This window comes from Argiope bruennichi, chromosome 8, assembly GCF_947563725.1.
Source record: "Argiope bruennichi chromosome 8, qqArgBrue1.1, whole genome shotgun sequence".
Taxonomy (NCBI): domain Eukaryota; kingdom Metazoa; phylum Arthropoda; class Arachnida; order Araneae; family Araneidae; genus Argiope; species Argiope bruennichi.
The window spans coordinates 4,984,849-5,003,866 of NC_079158.1; the positions used below are offsets into that span (position 1 = coordinate 4,984,849).

The following is a 19,018-nucleotide window of genomic DNA, read 5'->3' on the forward strand; positions in this document are numbered from 1 at the left end:
TGGGGACACTCAGATAGACGGGAAGCAAAAGACGATAGCCAGAGGTTTGATCCAAGAATTTCAAAATGCTTTCTCCTCCTCGTCCAAGGATGTGGGGCGAACGAGACTCACACAACACTGAATTGACACTGGAACCTATCCACCGATCAAGCAGCATCAACGAAGGCTTCCTATTTCAAAGCAGGAAGAGGTCAAAAATTGCTTAAGGAGATGTAAGAGAATGATGTTATCGAGCCTTCTTCCAGTCCCTAGGACTCTCCTATTGTACTGGTCAGGAAGAAGGATGATTCCACCAGATTTTGTGCTGACTACAGGAAGTTGAATGACGTAACAAAGAAAGACAGCTACCCTCTCCCCAGAATCGACGACACCCTCGACACCTTATCCGGGAACAAGTAGTTCTCAACTCTAGACTTGAAAAGCGGTTATTAGCAGTTCGATATCCATCCAGACGACCGTGAGAATACCACCTTCACTATTGGACAAGGACTCTGGCAGTTCAAAGTGATACCCTTCGGCCTGTGCAATGCGCCAGCCACGTTCGAACGGCTCATGGAGACTGTTTTGAAGGGACTGTCCTGCCTTGTCTATTTAGACTACATAATCATAATTGGGAAAGACTTCACAGGGCATGTGTCAAACATCAGAAGAGTCCTCACAATTTTGAGGGAAGCGCACTTGAAATTGAGTCCGACTAAGTGCAAGCTGTTTCGCAATCTCGGACATGTCATCTCGTCCGAAGGTGTTAGCACTGATCCCGAAAAGACGCATGCTGTGAGGAGTTGGCTTCGTCCTCGCGATGTACATGAGCTTAGAAGTTTTCACGCACTCTGCACATACTACCGTAGATTCGTGAGGAACTTTTCTAAGAACTGATCGAGGAAAATCAAGAGTTCTTGTGGGCTTCTGATTATGACAACGCATTTGACCAGTTGAAGGCTTCATTAACATCTGCACCTGTGCTGGCTTCATTTTAGATACGGACGCCAGTAACCAGAATTGGAGCTGTACTGTCACAGAAGATCGATGGCGAGAAGCGGGTCATCACATATTTCAGCAAGAACTTGTCAAAGGCTGAGCGAAATTATTGCGTTACCCTGAAGGAATTACTGGCTATAATAAAGGCTGTCGAACATTTCCACCACTACTTGTATGGCCGGAAGTTCCTTCTTGAACTGATCACGCGTCACTGGTCTGGATTTCAAGAATCCGGAAGGACAGCCAGATGGGTACAGCGACTACAGAAGTATGACAAGGACATCCAACACCGAAAAGGGACATCACATGGCAACGCGAACGCACTTTCTAGAGGACCTTGCCCTGAGAATTGCAAGCACGGTACCAAGGTGGAAGAAAAGTTCGGAGTTACTGCACCTGCTATTCGACGAGCAACTTCGGACGATGATCCTTGGAGTGATGCAAACGTCTGCAAAAGCCATATCGGAGACAAAGTTCTGAAACCTATTATAGACCTCATGGAGGCTTCCAATGGGAAACCAATGTGGCAAGATGTGGCACATTACGGTCCTGAATTAAAGAAACATTGGGCCATGTGGGATTCCCTATACCTCAGGAACGGAGTACTTTTCCGGAAATGTGAATCCGACGATGGGAAGAAACTTTGGCCGCAAATAGTGTTGCCACATTCCCGAGTCTCCAGTGTCTTAGAGGAGCTTTGTAGCAGCCCAACAGGTGGTTACTTTTGGATCATGAAGAATCTCCATAATGTTCGAGAACGATTCTTCTGGGTCAAATCGAAGTCCAACGTAGAGAAGTGGTGCAGATCCTGTAATGCATGTGCCAAGACTCGAATTCGTGGGAAGCTCCAGAAGTACAACGTGGAAGCACCGTTTGAGAGAAACGCCCTCGATGTTTTAGGTCCATTGCCTCGCACGGCCGATGGCAACAAGTACATACTCGTTATCATGGATTACTTCAGCAAATGACTGGAGGCCTCCCCGATTCCTGATCAAGAAGCGACCACCGTAGCAGAAGTCCTGTTACAGAACTGGATCTCCAGGTTCGGAATTCCCCTTCTCATCCATTCAGATCAGGGGACAAATTTCAACTCTGCAGTCTTCACGGGACTTTGTAAGCCGCTAGGCATGGAAAAGACCAGGACAACGCCTTTACATCCTCAATCAGATGGCATGGTGGAGCGTTTTAGCAGTACCATCCTGAATCACCTGGCCCTGTTTGAATCCCGACATAAACAAGATTGGGACCAGAAGTTGCCGTTGTTCCTTCTGGCATACAGAAGCGCAACTCGTGAGAGTACCGGTTACATTTCATCACAGATCGTGTTTGGACGAGAGTTGCGACTACCGTGCGACCTGCTCTTTGGACCATTAACGACCTCATTATGTCGCCAACACACCTACATCGCCAAGTTAGTCAAATACGAACCATAAGGCGACAAAGTGTGACTTTGGAATCCTAAACGTCAGAAAGGACTCACCCGAAGCTTCAAACGTGCTAGGAAGTACTCTGTGGTAAAACAGATAAACGACGTCGTGATCAGGATTCGACGAACAATGTCGTTCCTTACTTCAACCGGAGAGAAATAGTGACAATGAAGTGTCATATATGTGATGAAAAAAATTGACATGTTGCTCTATTTTTTTATGTTACCTTTTTGCTAGATTAGGAATAGTCAGTCCAAAGCTCAACATTCCAAAATTGGCTGTGTTTAAAATATTTCATCTTTAATAAGTGACATGCATGCAGAATACAAGATCGGCGTCTAAAATCAAACAAATAGGCCCTTCCTTAGGAAAAATCGAAAATTTCTTTTCTGAAAAATGTTGTTTGGAGAGATGAATGTTGCTTTGATCTAGATAGAAACATTAATTTTCAAAATTGTCACGTTTGGAAAAGTGAAAACAATTCTTCGTGCAAATAATTCATCATCAATTGCAGTTTTCTCTTCATATATTAGATGCTGCAGTTTTTAAAAATTCTTTAGTTGGTCCCATTTTCTACAAAAGTATACTGTATAGTACCAATAGACTCAGTTAATTTTTATTGGCATTATACATGGACTAAGGAATGAATTAACTTTAACAGTAGATATTTGATAAATCTTTGCTGACTAACTCAAAAAGCCATGTCACATGAACTCGATCACATATCCCAAGTATTATTAAGTTAAAGCAATTTTGTATAGGTGTCGAAGGTGTAATTTGTAAAAAAAATTTTAAGCATTTTAATTAATGCAATTCCAGGCTATATTTCAAAAAAGTTTAATGAAAGCTAATAAGTATGTTATATGCTTTAGCAAAAGAAAGATAGAATTTAAACCGCTTGAAAATAAATAACAAAACATGTTATATTCTTTGAGAATAAATTTAATTGACCACACTTATACTTAATACTTATTACAGTACTAGCCGCCTTTGGCGACCAGCCGGTTCGCCAATCTTAATGTTCGTTAAAATTTTAATAATTAACTATTTTATGCAATTCCTACTTTAATAGCTTCTTCATCAAAATATTTTAAAACTTCAAATTTTGATAGTCATATAATTCTCTCATAATATTATAAACGCCTTCAGTCATAACGTAATATGTATCTCTCTAATTTTCTGTTAGTTCCCATAGAATTTATACTATAAATTAAAATGGAAAGGATTAATCTGCAATTAATATAATAATATTTTTTACTGAAACAAAGTATTTTTTTGTAATATGATCACTGAAAACAGTCACTGAGCGTTTAAACTTTATGGACACTAAAGAAGATCTTTCCTAATTTATGTAATATTTCAAGAATTTGTCAACAAAATATTCTCAGATTCATTATGACCAGAACGATTAATTAACAATGTTTAATTTTAAATGCATCAAACACTAAGAAAATAAAACGAATCGTTTAAAGTAATCGGTTGAAAACAGGTTTAAAAAAAACTAAAAAAACGATGTACTTAAAACTATAAGCGTATACAAAAAATATATAACTAACATAAATACAATTTAATTACAAAAACATGCAACTAACCTAAAGATAAATTAAATCATCCGTTGATAATGGTTGTCATGTCAACAATCAGAACACAATGCGCATGCGTGAATTTTCAACGCCAGTTACTGTAAGGCAAATACGTGAGTTTTTCTACGCCAGTTGGGGTAATGCTATGCAGATTAGAAATTTTTAATTTCCTTTATTCTGTTTTATTTTAATTCAAAAGTACTTAAGAATGAATCTGAAAGATCGATTCATTAACAATGTTTAATTTTAAATGCATCAAACATTAAGAAAATAAATAGAATCGTTTCAAATAATCAGCCGAAAAATCTTAAGCCAAGCCTCGTGACTGTTGGGAAAAAAAACTGAAACCGTACTCATTTGGCGGTGGGGAAAATGAAAAGATTTTTTTGGTGGAAAAATTAGTTTTAAATTAATAATTAAAATTCTAATTAAAAATTCAAAAAAAGGGCTATCCTATCTTTTAAGTTAGATCAAACTGCACACGGTGTGCAAAATTGATTGAAATCGGTTAAGTAGTTTAGGAGTCCATCGCGGACAAACAATGTGACACGTAATTTATATATATTAAGATAATTTTATCCAAATACTCTAATGCTAAAGTTAAATTATTCTTTTCTTTTGGGGAGGGGGGCGGAATTCCTTTAAAAAGGGCTTAAATTGGAGTTAAAATTATTTCCTGAATTTGATGTTCAGATCAAGAGGTCTCAGAAAGCAGTTCTAATCATTTTCATTAACTGTAATCATCAATTGGAACTGGTCAAAATTAAAGCAAAAGAGATCAAACAATAAAAAACTAAGGAGGTGGGCTTTTATATCTCGAGGAACAGGCGAATAAAAAAAAGAAACGCCACAGCTCATAAAATATCAAACTTGGGTTCAGTTTTTATATGCTAATATGAATTTAAAAATCAAAACACACACACACACACACACACACACATATAATATAATTAACGTTAATCATATATCATTCTTCATAAATAAAGAGTTGGTCTCTGAAAGGAAAACAATGAGTTTATTTTGCCTCTTAATACTACTTATTTAAATATGAAATTGACTTTCGACATAATTGAAGCTCATTTTGTAAGTATTTATTTTAACTTTGTACATGACCATATTTCGTCAATATTTTTTAAGTAACAAAAATGTAACATTGAATAATATAAAACTGGCATTTAATTGGCGGAATCCCATGATTGAAGTAATCGACTTATGCACATTTTGTTTTACTTCGATTTCTTTTCCATTGCAAATCTGATTTAAATAAATGTTAAGACACTATTAATCCTACTAAAACGCTGTATTGGAAACTATTGAGATTAACAATTTTTGATACTTTTAAATCTACAGCAATTACTATAGAAGTTTGTTATTCTAATGTTTTATATATCTATATTTTTTGTGCTAACTTTTTGAAGACTATTTCAAATTCTTTTTGACTATAATACAATCAGGGTCGTGATTAAATGATTTTTTTCATTATTTAGTATAAATAATGAATATATAGTAGTATATTTAGCATAAATAATGCTTTGCAAGGTATAATATCCAGACAAATAAAGTAGTTTGAAAGAAAAGATTATAAATATAATCCTTATTTTATTTTCATCGTTAAAAATTTCGAATATTGATGATAATTGGACATTGCTTGATAATCTCCTTTTAATTTTTACTAAATGTTTCTTGACGTCCAATTGAGCTTCATCCGGTTGACAAGAATGAGGCATTTCAGAGTTGTCTTTTATTTTCAGCAGCCCTTTACACTTTTCGGACTTTTCGTTAATGCAGCGTCATGTTACTACATTTTCAAAGCTACACCAATATTTCCGATATTGATATCGCTTAAACGCAGCTGATGGTTTGACTTTTGACATTTCGAAAACTTCAATACTGTTATTCATATTTAAAATCAAATCAAAATAACGGAGAAAAAAAAAAGCAAACACACCGAGCACCTAATCTAAAAGAAACTTTCAAAAATGTTTCTGACGTTCTTAAAGAGAAATTATTAGTTTTACTGTGAGAAAAAAAGGTGACTATTTCAAGAAAAAGAATCCTCAATAAGCAATCATTCTTATATAAATAAGAGAAATGTGCATTCTCTATAGCCCCTCTAGATGCACTCCACATTTTCCTGCCAAAGGTAATTAAGTCCCAGTAAACTTACAATGTGAGCGCAAAAGACACTTTTTAATGAGTGAGCGCATATGCGACTAAGCGCAAGTTCCACAACCCCTTATCCTAGGGACTACTGACCTCCCATGCCGTAGAGGAGAGGTAAGAAAAATCGCTCGCATTTCTATTGGAAAACCCAAAACCATTCACTTTTACAAGAGCTTACTGTCTCATTGCTGTCACATAGAATGAAAACCACCCAGAGGAATGAAAATACCCATCCTCAACCACTGGTTCAATTTCGTCAATTTCTATTTAACGTAACAGCTCATAATCCTTTGATAAGTCATCAATGATCGCCTGTCCTTTCTACCATTTTATTTTGAGAGTTGTTGCAAAAAAATTTTAACGCCCTAGTTCATGACATTATGTAATTAACTGCACTGCCCAAATGTCAAATGTGCATCTTTTTGTATTTTGTGTTTGATCTAAATGTTACAATTTTGTCATTTTTCAAAGGTTAATAAACTTTTTACTGTAAGACATTTTCTTATTATTAACATTTTTCAGTGTTTCAGAGATATACTGCTGAAACAAGAAGTAGAAGCACTATTTTAAAATTTAATCTCCGCAGATATTTAGAATGAAAATAACTCGACATCAGTCATAATACTGATCTTTTATTTGATAACAGTAATCCCTGCATCGTAATGTCACTTTTTTAATTAGAACACAGAAAAGTATATAACATTTGATAAACTCTTTAAGAATAAGTTATTCTGAAACTTATCATGTCTGATATTAAGTTCTGTATCTGACAGCTGCAATCGCATATCACTTCTAAAGAGCCATGAATAAGAAAATGGATATAATATGCTATTAAAAATATTGTTTTACGGCATTTATCATTAACACTCTCTGTTTAGCAATGGAAGTTATTTGTCATTTTATCAAATGTAATGTTGTATTGAATCTCAATAATATATTTAAGAAGAAAATTTTTTGAAGATATTAAAAAGAAATTTTTGTTGGGTAACAGTGACCCATGCATAGCATATTATTTTCCTAAAAAGTACTGTGGATCAAAACTTTGATGGCTCCACTAGTGCTAGACGTCACAGTTTCGAAAGCTTTATGAATTTCTTCCAAGCTGAAGTGATGAGTGATCAGTGGCTTTACATCTATCGCACCGCTGGAGATTAATTCCAAAGCAATGGGAAAGCAGTTGAGGTAGCGGAAAACTCCTTTGATGTCCACTTCTCGGACGCTTGCCTCCATGATCGGGATTTTCATTTCTGGGGATCCTAGGCCAACGCACATGACAACACCACCGGACTTTGTGATCTGAGGAGGGAAAGAAAACAGAAAAATGCAATGAAAAATGTAATCAGGAAAAAGAACAAACAAGCAATCAGTCAATGTGATGCTCTTAGACAAATGTGAATGGAAGTGAGCACACATTCTCCTCTCACATACTTCTGCAACATGATGTGCTTTATGCTTCGTTATGTCGCATAATAAAGGCAGTCTGGTTATGTATTTTGAACCGATTCCCTTTAATAGTTTCGATTCAAATTTGGCATAGATTTGTAATTTTCACGTTAATATCAAACACTCAGATTGGCCTCTGTAATTTTATGCGTTTTTGAGCGATTGCTTTCAAATGCAAACGAAAAAACAGAAAGTCCTCTGACAAATTTGGTCCAATTGTAATGCATATCTACAGTTTGAATGATAAAATCACTCGCCAAATTTCCTTTATCTAAATCATTGAGAATTTTTTAATCAAGAGAAGATAAACATCCTAATTATAAAATTTCTTGAACATTCAACAGTAATCAAGAGTTTTTATGTAAAGTCACATACCGAATTTCTGGAACCATTCGTTTTTGAATGAGCCTGTTCGCATTGACAGATAGATGTAATCCTGAAAGTGGTTTTATCGGGTTTTTCTATATTTATTTTTTATTCATTAAAATCCGTTGGTCCAATTTTTTGACGATTATAATTCTTTTTCTTTGTTTTCTTTGCATACGATAAAATAAAAATGGAAACAAAAGATTGTTATGAGATTGATGATTCTAATAAATTTGTGGTTACGCCATTTCGGCCTTCTCTTCAACTCACATCTTTGTGACTTCCGAAATCACATCTTTGTGTCAGAGAACGGAGCCCGTGTGTGCTATTAAGCACCTCGTCTAAGATTTCCCATGCTACAAAGGATATTACGACATATAATTTGTTTCAAAAATCTTTCTCATTCTCACCAATACAGGATGAAGGTGAAAAAGTAACTCTTTTTTTCCTGGTGGTGACCCTCCCCATCATTCCATTTTTTTTACCCCATTCGGTTACGCCAGTCACTTAGGAGCAATGGCAATTTGCTCCAACCTATTCTTGCTTCTTCACTGCAGTCACCGAACCTTCCACACTACGTCAGCAGTCTGCTGGCACTTCATATCATGCTTTTCATTCAAGCCGGTGATTCATGCTCGCATCGATCCTCTCAGTGTTAAAAAACCTCCTCGAACGGCGAATGGAAAGATATCCAACCTTCCGGCTTGCGCCATTCTCGTCGAAGATTTTGTACTTCATGGGTGTGGTGGGGGGTCCTTCTCACAAGAAAACATGGAAAGAATTGAACCCAAACTCTTCATCCTAAATCATGTAAATTCAGATCGGTTTCACACATCTGATTCATTTTACGGCAGAATGACCGGATTTGCGTGGCGTGCAATTTTCGCAAATAACGAGGCGAATATTGCCTCCGTTGCTTTCTATGATACGAGTGACTAATGTAAAGTATTTGGATTGTTAAAAAATTCATCTCGAGAGTTTAATAGTTTAAAACATCCAAGTCAGAAAAAAATTGTATATGATGTTGCCAAAAATATGTTAATCATTTAGGAATATATTATAGATTTTGATTGATAAAATATCCGCAATTTTCCTAAAAAAAACGCACAACTCCATTTTCAAGGGGCGAAGAATGATCAAAATTTACCTTTTGATTCGACATATTTCAGCCCATAATGGAAAGAAGATACGAACAAGATACTCTTTAATAGCTAATTCTAATTTATTGAAACGATGCTTTCTTGGGTATATTAAATTACTACATGTACCGTATTTACAAAAGAAAAATCATTTTGTCTTTTAATGAATAAAGATTCATTGTGATATTCATTTTAAATATTGATGCATTAAAATTTAATCTCCAATTGGCAAATGTTGCATAGGTGCTTAATTCTTTAACATTACATTATTTTTCTGTAATCGTAGCCATTTAAAATATTACATTCAGATTGCTTTTTCCTTTCACCTGCTGAAAACATTAAAATCTTGGGAACGTAGGTAAAATATGGCATCCTGGTAATTAATGATCATAAAATCAAACTCCCATTTGGACTTATTTTTTTAATGTCAAGATATATAGCCAAAGATATAAAATAAAAATACTTATGATTATGGTCAAGAGTTGACGTAGAGCTTCCTTGGATACATCTCTCCATCTCCACACATCTCTATACAAGAGAGTTGCGATATTTTCCCACTGATCTCTTACATTGTTCACTACTTAGTTTATTTAAAGGAACACTAATGCTGTTTTAAGGCGGAAATCGTAATTCTGATTCATGGTCAGATGACAAGAACGACACCTAAACTGGTACCCTCCATTCCAAACTTTCGCACCACAGTAGCGAGAGCACATTTGCCCCCGACGGATGTAATGGGCAACAGACCAGCTTACACGTTAGTTTTCTTCGGTGGAATCGAATCTCGACCAGTAACAGTCCGGTTTCGAAACCGAGACCTTAACGGCGCCTCATTGTTCACTAGCAGATGGAGGGACAGTCTACTTTCACTTGGTGATGATTATCACGCTGTCCATTGCAGGCGTCATTTCATCCGATATCGGAATAAAAGTTGATCAAAAGACAACATAATTGTTTGAGATCGAGAAACATTTCAGCTATAGTCATTGACCTCCTTCGTCCACCGAGCTAAATCATGTCGCACACTTGCAAACAGTTGCAGTTCCGAATGCTATCCATCGAGAAACGCAAGACGCTCTGAAGGGTTTTCAGAAGCACAAAAAATACTGAGACACCCTCTCTGTTTATGCATAATTTGCATGACGATTGATCGGGTTCTTGCTTTTAGAGCGCCTAAAATCGTCGTTTCTGTATTTGACATTTAGCTTTCTTCCCCCTTTGCACTGCGATGCCATCCGACATTCAAAATTCTCAGGATTTTCGGAGGGAAAACGAAAGCGGTATTTTTGCAGGGCTAAAATGGCCATGCTTATTCCTTTCCTTGCCTATTCGGACATGGTCATATCATAAAATTAAAATTGCAAATTCAGAATGATGATGATAATTATAAAAATTAAGTCTTAAATATCAAGATGATTATTTAAAAATTAAATATAAAAATAATAAAACATCGACATGACATATTGTTTTATTTTTTGAGACTATATCTGTCTATTGATATTATTATTCGATGACTCAAGAGCAGAATATCTGTTAAGCATAGTCTGTAAACTGCGACTTTATATTTGTATCGAGTTTGGGTTCAAATTTATCAAATGATTCGTGCGCATGTGAATACGATGAAACAGAGAGAGTGCGCTGTAAGCTAGATGAATGTAATTTATTATACAGGTTGATATAAAAATTATAGGCATCCATCAAATCGATTGAAAGAAGGCGAGTACAGTTCCAAAATGCAGATTCTCTTCTCTTCACTTCACCATGAAATCAAACAGAAAAATCTTCATATTTTATCAATTTATGAGAGAATCGATGACTCCTTCTAATTTATTTATTTAGAGGACTTGGTACTAAAGAAGTATTAAATTACAACTTAAAATTGGAAACAAGCTTTCAAAAAATGAGATAATAAAATTTTAAGAACTTTTTCAATCTTAATTCAGATATCGTCATTCTTGGCCAGTTGAATCCGCAATCCAAATCATTGAGACTAAAACTGAAGCATTTATGTTCCAAATTTGGGGAGTGGGCTGTAGAAAAAATGAAATAAAATACAATAAATTTACTTACCAAAATGGCAAGCCTCACACTAGAATCAGCACCACTGCATTCGAGAGTAACATCAGGACATCCACTCAATTTGGACTTAATTTGTGCAATGGCATCTTTAGTATCCACGTTTTTTACATTTACCTGGTTTATAGCACCAATTTTTTTAGCAACTTCTAGTCGACTTTCAGATATATCTGTGAAAAATATAGACATGGCTTTTGTGCAAGGATATACACGACAAATGTATCTATGCCGATTTCATTTTAATTAAGAATGAAGTTAAAATTTTCAAAACCCTTTCGTAGTGAGCACTAAATAACTGGGTGCTGAATAAACATTATCATATTCAAACAGGGGATGTAATATATAAAGGAGAACAATATTTGTCACACAGCGGGTCTCTATTCATTTACAAATATACGATGGAAGCAGGTCACCTGCTGAAAGCTCCTTGGTGCATCTTATTTGCAACAGAAGCGTCTGAGATATATCTATACTTATAATAAAGCTCAATGTGTGTGTGTGTGTGTGTGTTGGCGCTCTACAGGCCAGACCGTTTGACCTACAGCTACCAAATTTGGTACATGTATACCTTGGAGGTTGGGAATGTGCACCTGGGGTTCCTTTTTTTGAAATTTTAATTAGAATTTTAATTATTAATTAAAAACTAACTTTTCCGCCAAAAAAATCTTCCATTTTCCCCACCGCCAAATGAGAAAGGCTTCAGTTTTTTTTCTCCCAACAGTAATGAGGCTAGGGTTAAAATTTTTCGGCGGATTATTTCAATCGATTCTGTTTATTTTCTTAATGTTTTATGCATTTAAAATTAAACATTGTTAATTAATCCATGTTTCAGATTCATTCTGAAGTACTTTTGAATTAAAATAACACAGAATAAAGGAAATTAAAAATGTATAATCTGCATAGCGTTACCCCAACTGGAATAGAAAAATTCACGCATTTGCATTAACGTAACTGGCGAAGAAATTTCACGCATGCGCATTCTGTTCTGATTGTTGCCATGACAACCGTTATCAATGGATGATTTAAATTATTTTTGGGTTAGTTGCATGCTTTTGTAAGTAAATGGTATTTATGTTAGTTATATATTTTTTGTATATGCTTATAGTTTTAAGTACATCGTTTTTTAAGTAGTTTTTTTAAAACCTGTTTTCAACCGTTTATTTTAAACGATTCGTTCTATTTTCTTAGTGTTTGATGCATTTAAATTTAAACATTGTTAATTAATAGATCTTCTCATAATGAATTTAAGAAAATTTTGTTGACAAACTCTTGAGATATTACATAAATTAAAATATTCTTTAGTGCCCATAAAGTTTAAACGCTGAGTGACTCTATTTTCAGTAATCAGATTATAAAAAAATGCTTTGTTTCAGTAAAAAATATTATTATATTAATTGAAGATTAATTCTTTCCACTTTTATTTAAAGCATAAATTCTACGGGTGCTAACAGAAAATGAGAGAGATACATATTACGTAATGACTGAAGGCCTTTATAATATTATGAATGAATTATATGACAATCAAAATTTGAAGTTTTAAAATATTTTGATGAAGAAGCTATTAAAGTAGAAATTGCATAAAATATTTAATTATTAAAATTTTAACGAACATTAAGATTAGCGAACCGGCTGGTCGCCAAAGGCGGCTAGTTATTGTTATAAAATCACGTTTTAATAATGGGACTGACGGAAGCCTGAATCTACAGAGAACTCACGGATATCTCTGAACCTGTGACTTGATCTTTACGTTTCTGAATCTACTGATTTTTTTTCCTTTCGAAACACAGGTGGATCGTGATGCATCTTTGGATAATTATTCTTTTTCGCAGTATCATACGAAATATAGATAAATAGAAAAACTTTGTAACAGTAAAAAAAAAAAGGAAAAAAAAATAGATCTCAAAATTTTGATAAACATTCATTTCGTGGACTAACGAGAGACTGAAACAACGATACTGAATTTTATTTGCCAAGGGCGGATGTGAGATAATTCCAACACTCAATGAGCTAACGCTATAAAATCGTTAGGCATGGTTTGGACACCAGAACTGTAAGTTTTCTTAAATTTTAGAACAAGTCCCCTTGTGTGTGAGGAAGAGAGCGATAATCGAGAAAACGCTAAGTATATGAAAAACAAAGCATCATACATCTAAGTTTGGCACACCATTGGTCGCTGTGGAAGCACGCGAGAGAATCGAGAGCTGTTCCGTTCATTTTATTCTCATGAACAATTAACGAGGATGAATATTGTTTAATTTTTGTGCCAGCAGAGTTGAGATCTTAATTACTATGATGAAGTTTTTGCTCTTGCAATGCTTTATTACCCTGATTTTTGATGAAAGTCGTGAATGTCGTCGAATTCGATGACATTCATCAAGAATTGATAAAAATCACCAATTTGAGAAACAAATAATAATTTCATTTTGTCTAATTGACAAATGAGTTTGTACGATGAAGTGTAATATCCTTTTCAATTGAAAATTGAAAGATAATTTTAAGTACAAAAGGCTATAAGGAAATGAGACAGAAGATGAAAGAAAAACTTTGTCTTTTAACCTTTGGCATACGGTGAATAGTATTCGAAATTTGTGTTTTGGACGGGACGAAATTTGTCCCAAATAGCATTTGCAGTCACAAAATCATATTCCAAATTTGGTATATGTAAGTCATTGCGTTTTCGAAGAGTCGCATTAAGTTTCTGAAAATACAGATCGACAGACTCTCAGCATTCTGTTGGATTTGCTGAAAATGCAACAGTGTCTACGCTATAGATGTTAAGCCTATATACCGAATCGCATTCATCCATCCCTTCTCGTTTTGTGCATATCGGGTTTATATTCGAACAGTCGGACTTCTGCTGCGCAGTATTTGTTTGATAGAAATCTATAAATTTTATGTAAAGACCCCATATCAAATTTCATTCGTCTAGTTCAAAGCATTTTTGAGATATCTTTGTCATAGACAGATGGACGGACAAACGGATATTTCTTTTCAAATGTGTTTTCAGAATTCAAGGAGGTCTAGAACGTAGAAATTCGTCCACATCTCGAATTCGAAATTTTTGCCGATTAAAATACTTTTTCCTTATTTTGCATACGAGAAAATAAAAATTGGAATAGAGTGCGAGAGAGAGAGAGCTATACTATTTTCTTTCAAATTATGCTTCATCTGGTTCCGGTCAGTAATGGGACAGCTCCGTCATCATCACTCGTATGATAATGTTCCAATGGTTTGATTCTCCGGGAAGATGGGCAGAGTCTCTTCTTTCACGGCTGTGATTTATTTCACGCGTCTGTAGCGCACGGGCTCTTCTTGGTTAAGGACTGCATAAGTGTAATAATTGGTTCTGTAGCGAATTTTCTCCCCAAAAATTCTTATATATGGCACGCAATTCTGAATATTTCGAAAACAATTCTGAGTGTCGAAGGGTGACATGAATTTCATGTCATTGCTTATCAAATGTGTAGTCTCTGAACTGAAACTGATTTAGTTGTCAGTTTTTACTAGAATTTATTTTGAGAACAGAGAATATATTGCGAGCATCCTGAAAAATCTGGTTAATGTTTATGCTTCGACTAGGACTTATTTCTGAAAAAAAAAAAAAAAAAGAAAGAAAAGAAAAAGAAAGAAAGGAAAATGGTATCAAGTTCTCACCTGTAATGCATATATTAGTTACTCCTATGGCTTTGCAGGTTAGAAAATTGATCAGTCCAATGGGCCCTAAAGAAAATGGAATAGAGAAATGAAGAAAAAAGAAATAGAAAAAAATTGCTTTAATAAAATTTCCCGCACTTATTAAATTTCTTTCTTTCCTTTCTTTCTTTTGAACGGCATAAAATTGCTCTAAAAAAATTCCTATTCCCTTTGCAAAATTTCTTTCAAACTGCTGTTAGTTGAAGACTAAAGCTAATAGACGGTTTAGTGTTAAAAAAAATCAAATACAACTTTTCATGCTGGAGTATCAAATGAGCGAACCTTATAATATGATAAACTCAAAAAGGGCTCAGTAATCCTCTAAATAGTTTAAAAGAATTTGTAAGTAGTTAAGAGATCGCTTATCTGAATGTATCTGGGAAATCATTGGGTGAACGATGAAAATGCCAAATTAAAAACCAATGAATTGGGAAATGAAATAAAAGAAGAGGCAACATTATGCAATATTTAAGTAACCAAATTTAACAATAAAAAGTAAAAGCAAGGACAAATAAGGAAATATGTCCCCCCCCCCAAAAAAAAAGAGACAATTTTATAAAATTATATTCTGTTTTCTTAGTTGACAAAAGAGGCTTCACACTGAACAAGAATTAAAATCAGAAACTCTCTCAGTGTGCAGAGGTGCGATGAAACAACCTAGTTATTTATTTTTAAATTTCCCCCCACATTTTTACTTTTGGTATTTACTACACTTGAACATTATTTTTAAGAAAGAGCAGAATGGAGTTGCAACAAAAACGATGCGCACTGATTGAATTATTCGCTAATCTTTGATTAGCCATAGTTATTAGAGGAATTCGTCCCCCCAAGTTAAAAAGGAAGCAGTAAACAATATATAATTCATATTTTTACATATATAACACTCAAATCGCACACTAGCCAATTACCCGCCAGATGTACGGTTGTCTGATTGAACTTGGATTCTTCTCCTTAACATTTAAACAACATGGACCGCATGGCTGTAAGTGTGTTAAAAACATAACCATGACGAATCATCACCTGAGTAACATGCTGTGATTTCCAGGTATGCGCTACACATAAGTCAAGAGTGAAATTGCTCCAATTTGACTCCCGATTTTAATATGTGCAAGGTCGTGTGGAGCACGATGGTACTGAATAAAAAGAAAAATAATGATTTTATTATTGTATCTGTAAAACTTCATTTCAAATGTTAATCATAAGCCTTTTTCCTCCAATAACACCATTGTCTAAAGGCACTCATTAAACATTTTTCTGGGGGGCACCGATTAGGCTTGGCAAGTGCCTGGCTACAATATTTGACAATATTTGCAAATGTTTATACCTAATACCATTTTTTACAGAAACCCCGTAATATTCACGAATTCTCTTAGTTTTGACTTTAGAAATAACATCCTTACCAGCATACGTTGCAAAGATCACTAAAACGTTGAAAGTGGCAAGACGGGAATTAATTTCTTCATGCTTTTTTACACATTTTATAAAACCAGAATCATTTTTCAAATCTTGGTTTAGCCATATAATAAATACTCGAGAAACACACAGTGAAAATGTGGAGGCAAGAGCTAGTGGCGTTTGACGGAGGAGAACAGGTTCGATCACAGCAAAATATTTTTAAGTTTACATATTTCGACTTATTTTAAAGCGAAAATTAATCAAATGATGCTTCTAACACAATTCATTAGCGCTACGCTACTGGTAATGGTGACAAATAAAATATATAAGCTTCTACCTTTGCTAAACAACTCAGGCCAGAATCTCTTTTGGTTTTAATGTTCGAGTATCTATTCAGATTTACTTCCTTTAAACATACACTTTCAACGGACAAAATATAAATTGATGTCATACAGAAAAAATCGAATTGTTTTCAAATATCTTAATGTAAATAAAGCTACTCAATAAAGAGAAAAATGTCTACAACTGGAATCGTGTATATCTATGCATATACGTTTGTTATAGTATTTTTGCTAAAAAATCCATTTCAACTCCTTGATGATTCGCCATTTGATGTTCGTTGCTAAGATTGGAAACCTCTGAATGACTGAGTTAAAAAAAAAGAAGAAGGTGGCACTTCCAAACTTCCTCACTTAGTCTTTAATGAAGGTGAATTTGTGTTTTAAACTCGATTTTACCCTACCTGATTGAAGCCTGATGCAGATCTGCAATTGCAGTCACAAAATATCATACTAAATTTGATATATTTAAATCATTGTGTTTTGAGATATCGCGTTTACGTGCTTCTGAAGGGACAGACCGATAGACGGTCAATCCCTTTTTGGATTTGGTTCAAAAGTGGACAGGTATTGATTCCGTGTACCGAATTTTATCCACCTAGCTCTCTTTGTTTGTTATTATCGAGATAAATTATATTCGAACAGCTGGACAGACAGACTTCCACAGATTAGACTTTGCTCACATTTTGACATAAATTTGCAAATTTGATGCAAAGACCATGCATTATTTCATCCGTCTCTCTCAAAGAGTTTTTATCTTTATCACTGACAAATAAATAGGCGAACAAACACAGACATAATTCCAAAAATGTGTTTTTCTTACTCAAGAAGGTCTAAATCGTGGAGATTCGTCAAAATCTCTAGTTAGTTTTTTGACGATTCCAATACTTCCTCTATATTTCAGATACGAGAAAGTAAAAAAAGCAATTATGTAACAAAGAAAATGCGTTCACGGTGCTTAATTCTTATAATCTGTATGTAGCTTAATCGACAGCCAAAACTTTGGATGAATGAAATCTTCATTATACGCATAATTGATTAAGGTTGATTTTCTTCGTATACATTTTTATCCACATTTCTTCGTACACATTAAAAACAAGATTTTTATCCGTGTCTTTTTAATCAGCTTCGTTCCACAAGAATCTGGGCTTACCAGCTCCGCATATGAGCACCGACTTCCCCGCTCCGAGCGCTGCTCTCCTGCATGCGTGGACTGCCACTGAGAGAGGCTCCATCAAAGCTCCTTCGTCCAGTGTCACGTTGTCGGGCAATCTGCAATAGAGAAGAAGCGTCAAAGACACGGTGCCATGTGAAGTTTCCGTTTGATTCGTCTGGTCTCTGAAGCTACACAAAGCTTTTGGGGGACGGACCTCGCTGTTTTGAATTTAGAAAATGAAAGGAACGACAGCGAAGCTCTCTAGACTTAAGATTTCTAAGACTAGACTCTAGACTTAAGATTTCAAAGGCTCGCATTCACGACGATCTTTGATAGAATAAGATTTCAAACCTGCATTTATACAACTTCGACTAACATTATCCATATAAATATTCATCTTATGCAGTTCGCAAAAAACGGTTTTTTTAATTATAAGATTTACTACCCTCGACAGCAATTCATGAATCGTGTGATTTATTTTTCCAAAAGTAAACAAGCGAATGCGATTTGGTTCGATCTTTTCGATCATTCAAACAAGAATCGTTATTAAATATTACCGAAATGGCGAAAGGGAATGTTTCTGCGTTCCAGTGAGTATAGTGCGGGAAAAAAAGCATTGAAAGGCATCCAAGAAGAGTGCTCGATTCCCTGGTCTGTCTCCGAACAGCCTGATGCCGCTTTAAAAAGAGGGAGAGTTAATGTAGCTGAATTGAAACTAAGCACATGTGTTTAGGAGAGGCCATTCGAATAGGAATACAACACTTTTGAGTTGTTTACATTTTGACCTATAACTATATTAATTGTTTTTAAATGAATATGAGAATTCTCAGAAACATCAGCTTACATAACCTACTTATTGATTACTCCTATAAATGCATCTTAATATCATACATCTATCATGCATTTTTCTCATGTTTTTGTCATTTTCTCGTTGAATTTATCTTCATAAATACCTCCATTGTATATTTAAAAAATGAGCCTTTTCAAAGGCGACGCATTTTATGTGTTGGTTAAGATGAAATCATCAAAATAAAATCAATTCAGGATTTGCACCAATCTATGAAACTTTCTTTTTTGTGCTAAAATATCAGTCCACAAATTCAGTATTAATAAATCTAAATAATGGGTTTCTCTTGATATGTCATAAAACGTATGCCCTCTTCTTCTTGTTTTGCTCTTTCATACCTTTTTCTTGCCAAACCTCCGGAAAATCAACTAAACTCAGCCAAAGCTGCTTTTATTTTTACTATGACTGTGCTAG

At 34.8% G+C, this 19,018-nt stretch overlaps 1 protein-coding gene across 1 annotated transcript in view; it reads right to left on the reverse strand.

The window, feature by feature from the left end:
• Nucleotides 1-4,984: 4,984 nt before the first annotated feature.
• The window catches only part of LOC129981363 (sorbitol dehydrogenase-like), a 107,946-nt gene continuing 93,912 nt past the window's right edge, over nt 4,985-19,018 (reverse strand). Inside the window, exons 5-8 of the mRNA XM_056092186.1 lie at nt 17,755-17,873; nt 14,830-14,895; nt 11,170-11,345; nt 4,985-7,447 (exon numbers count right to left, since the gene is read on the reverse strand). Of these exons, the coding sequence (XP_055948161.1) occupies nt 7,169-7,447; nt 11,170-11,345; nt 14,830-14,895; nt 17,755-17,873 (640 nt within the window). The 3' untranslated portion in view covers nt 4,985-7,168. The remainder of the gene's footprint in view (nt 7,448-11,169; nt 11,346-14,829; nt 14,896-17,754; nt 17,874-19,018) is intronic.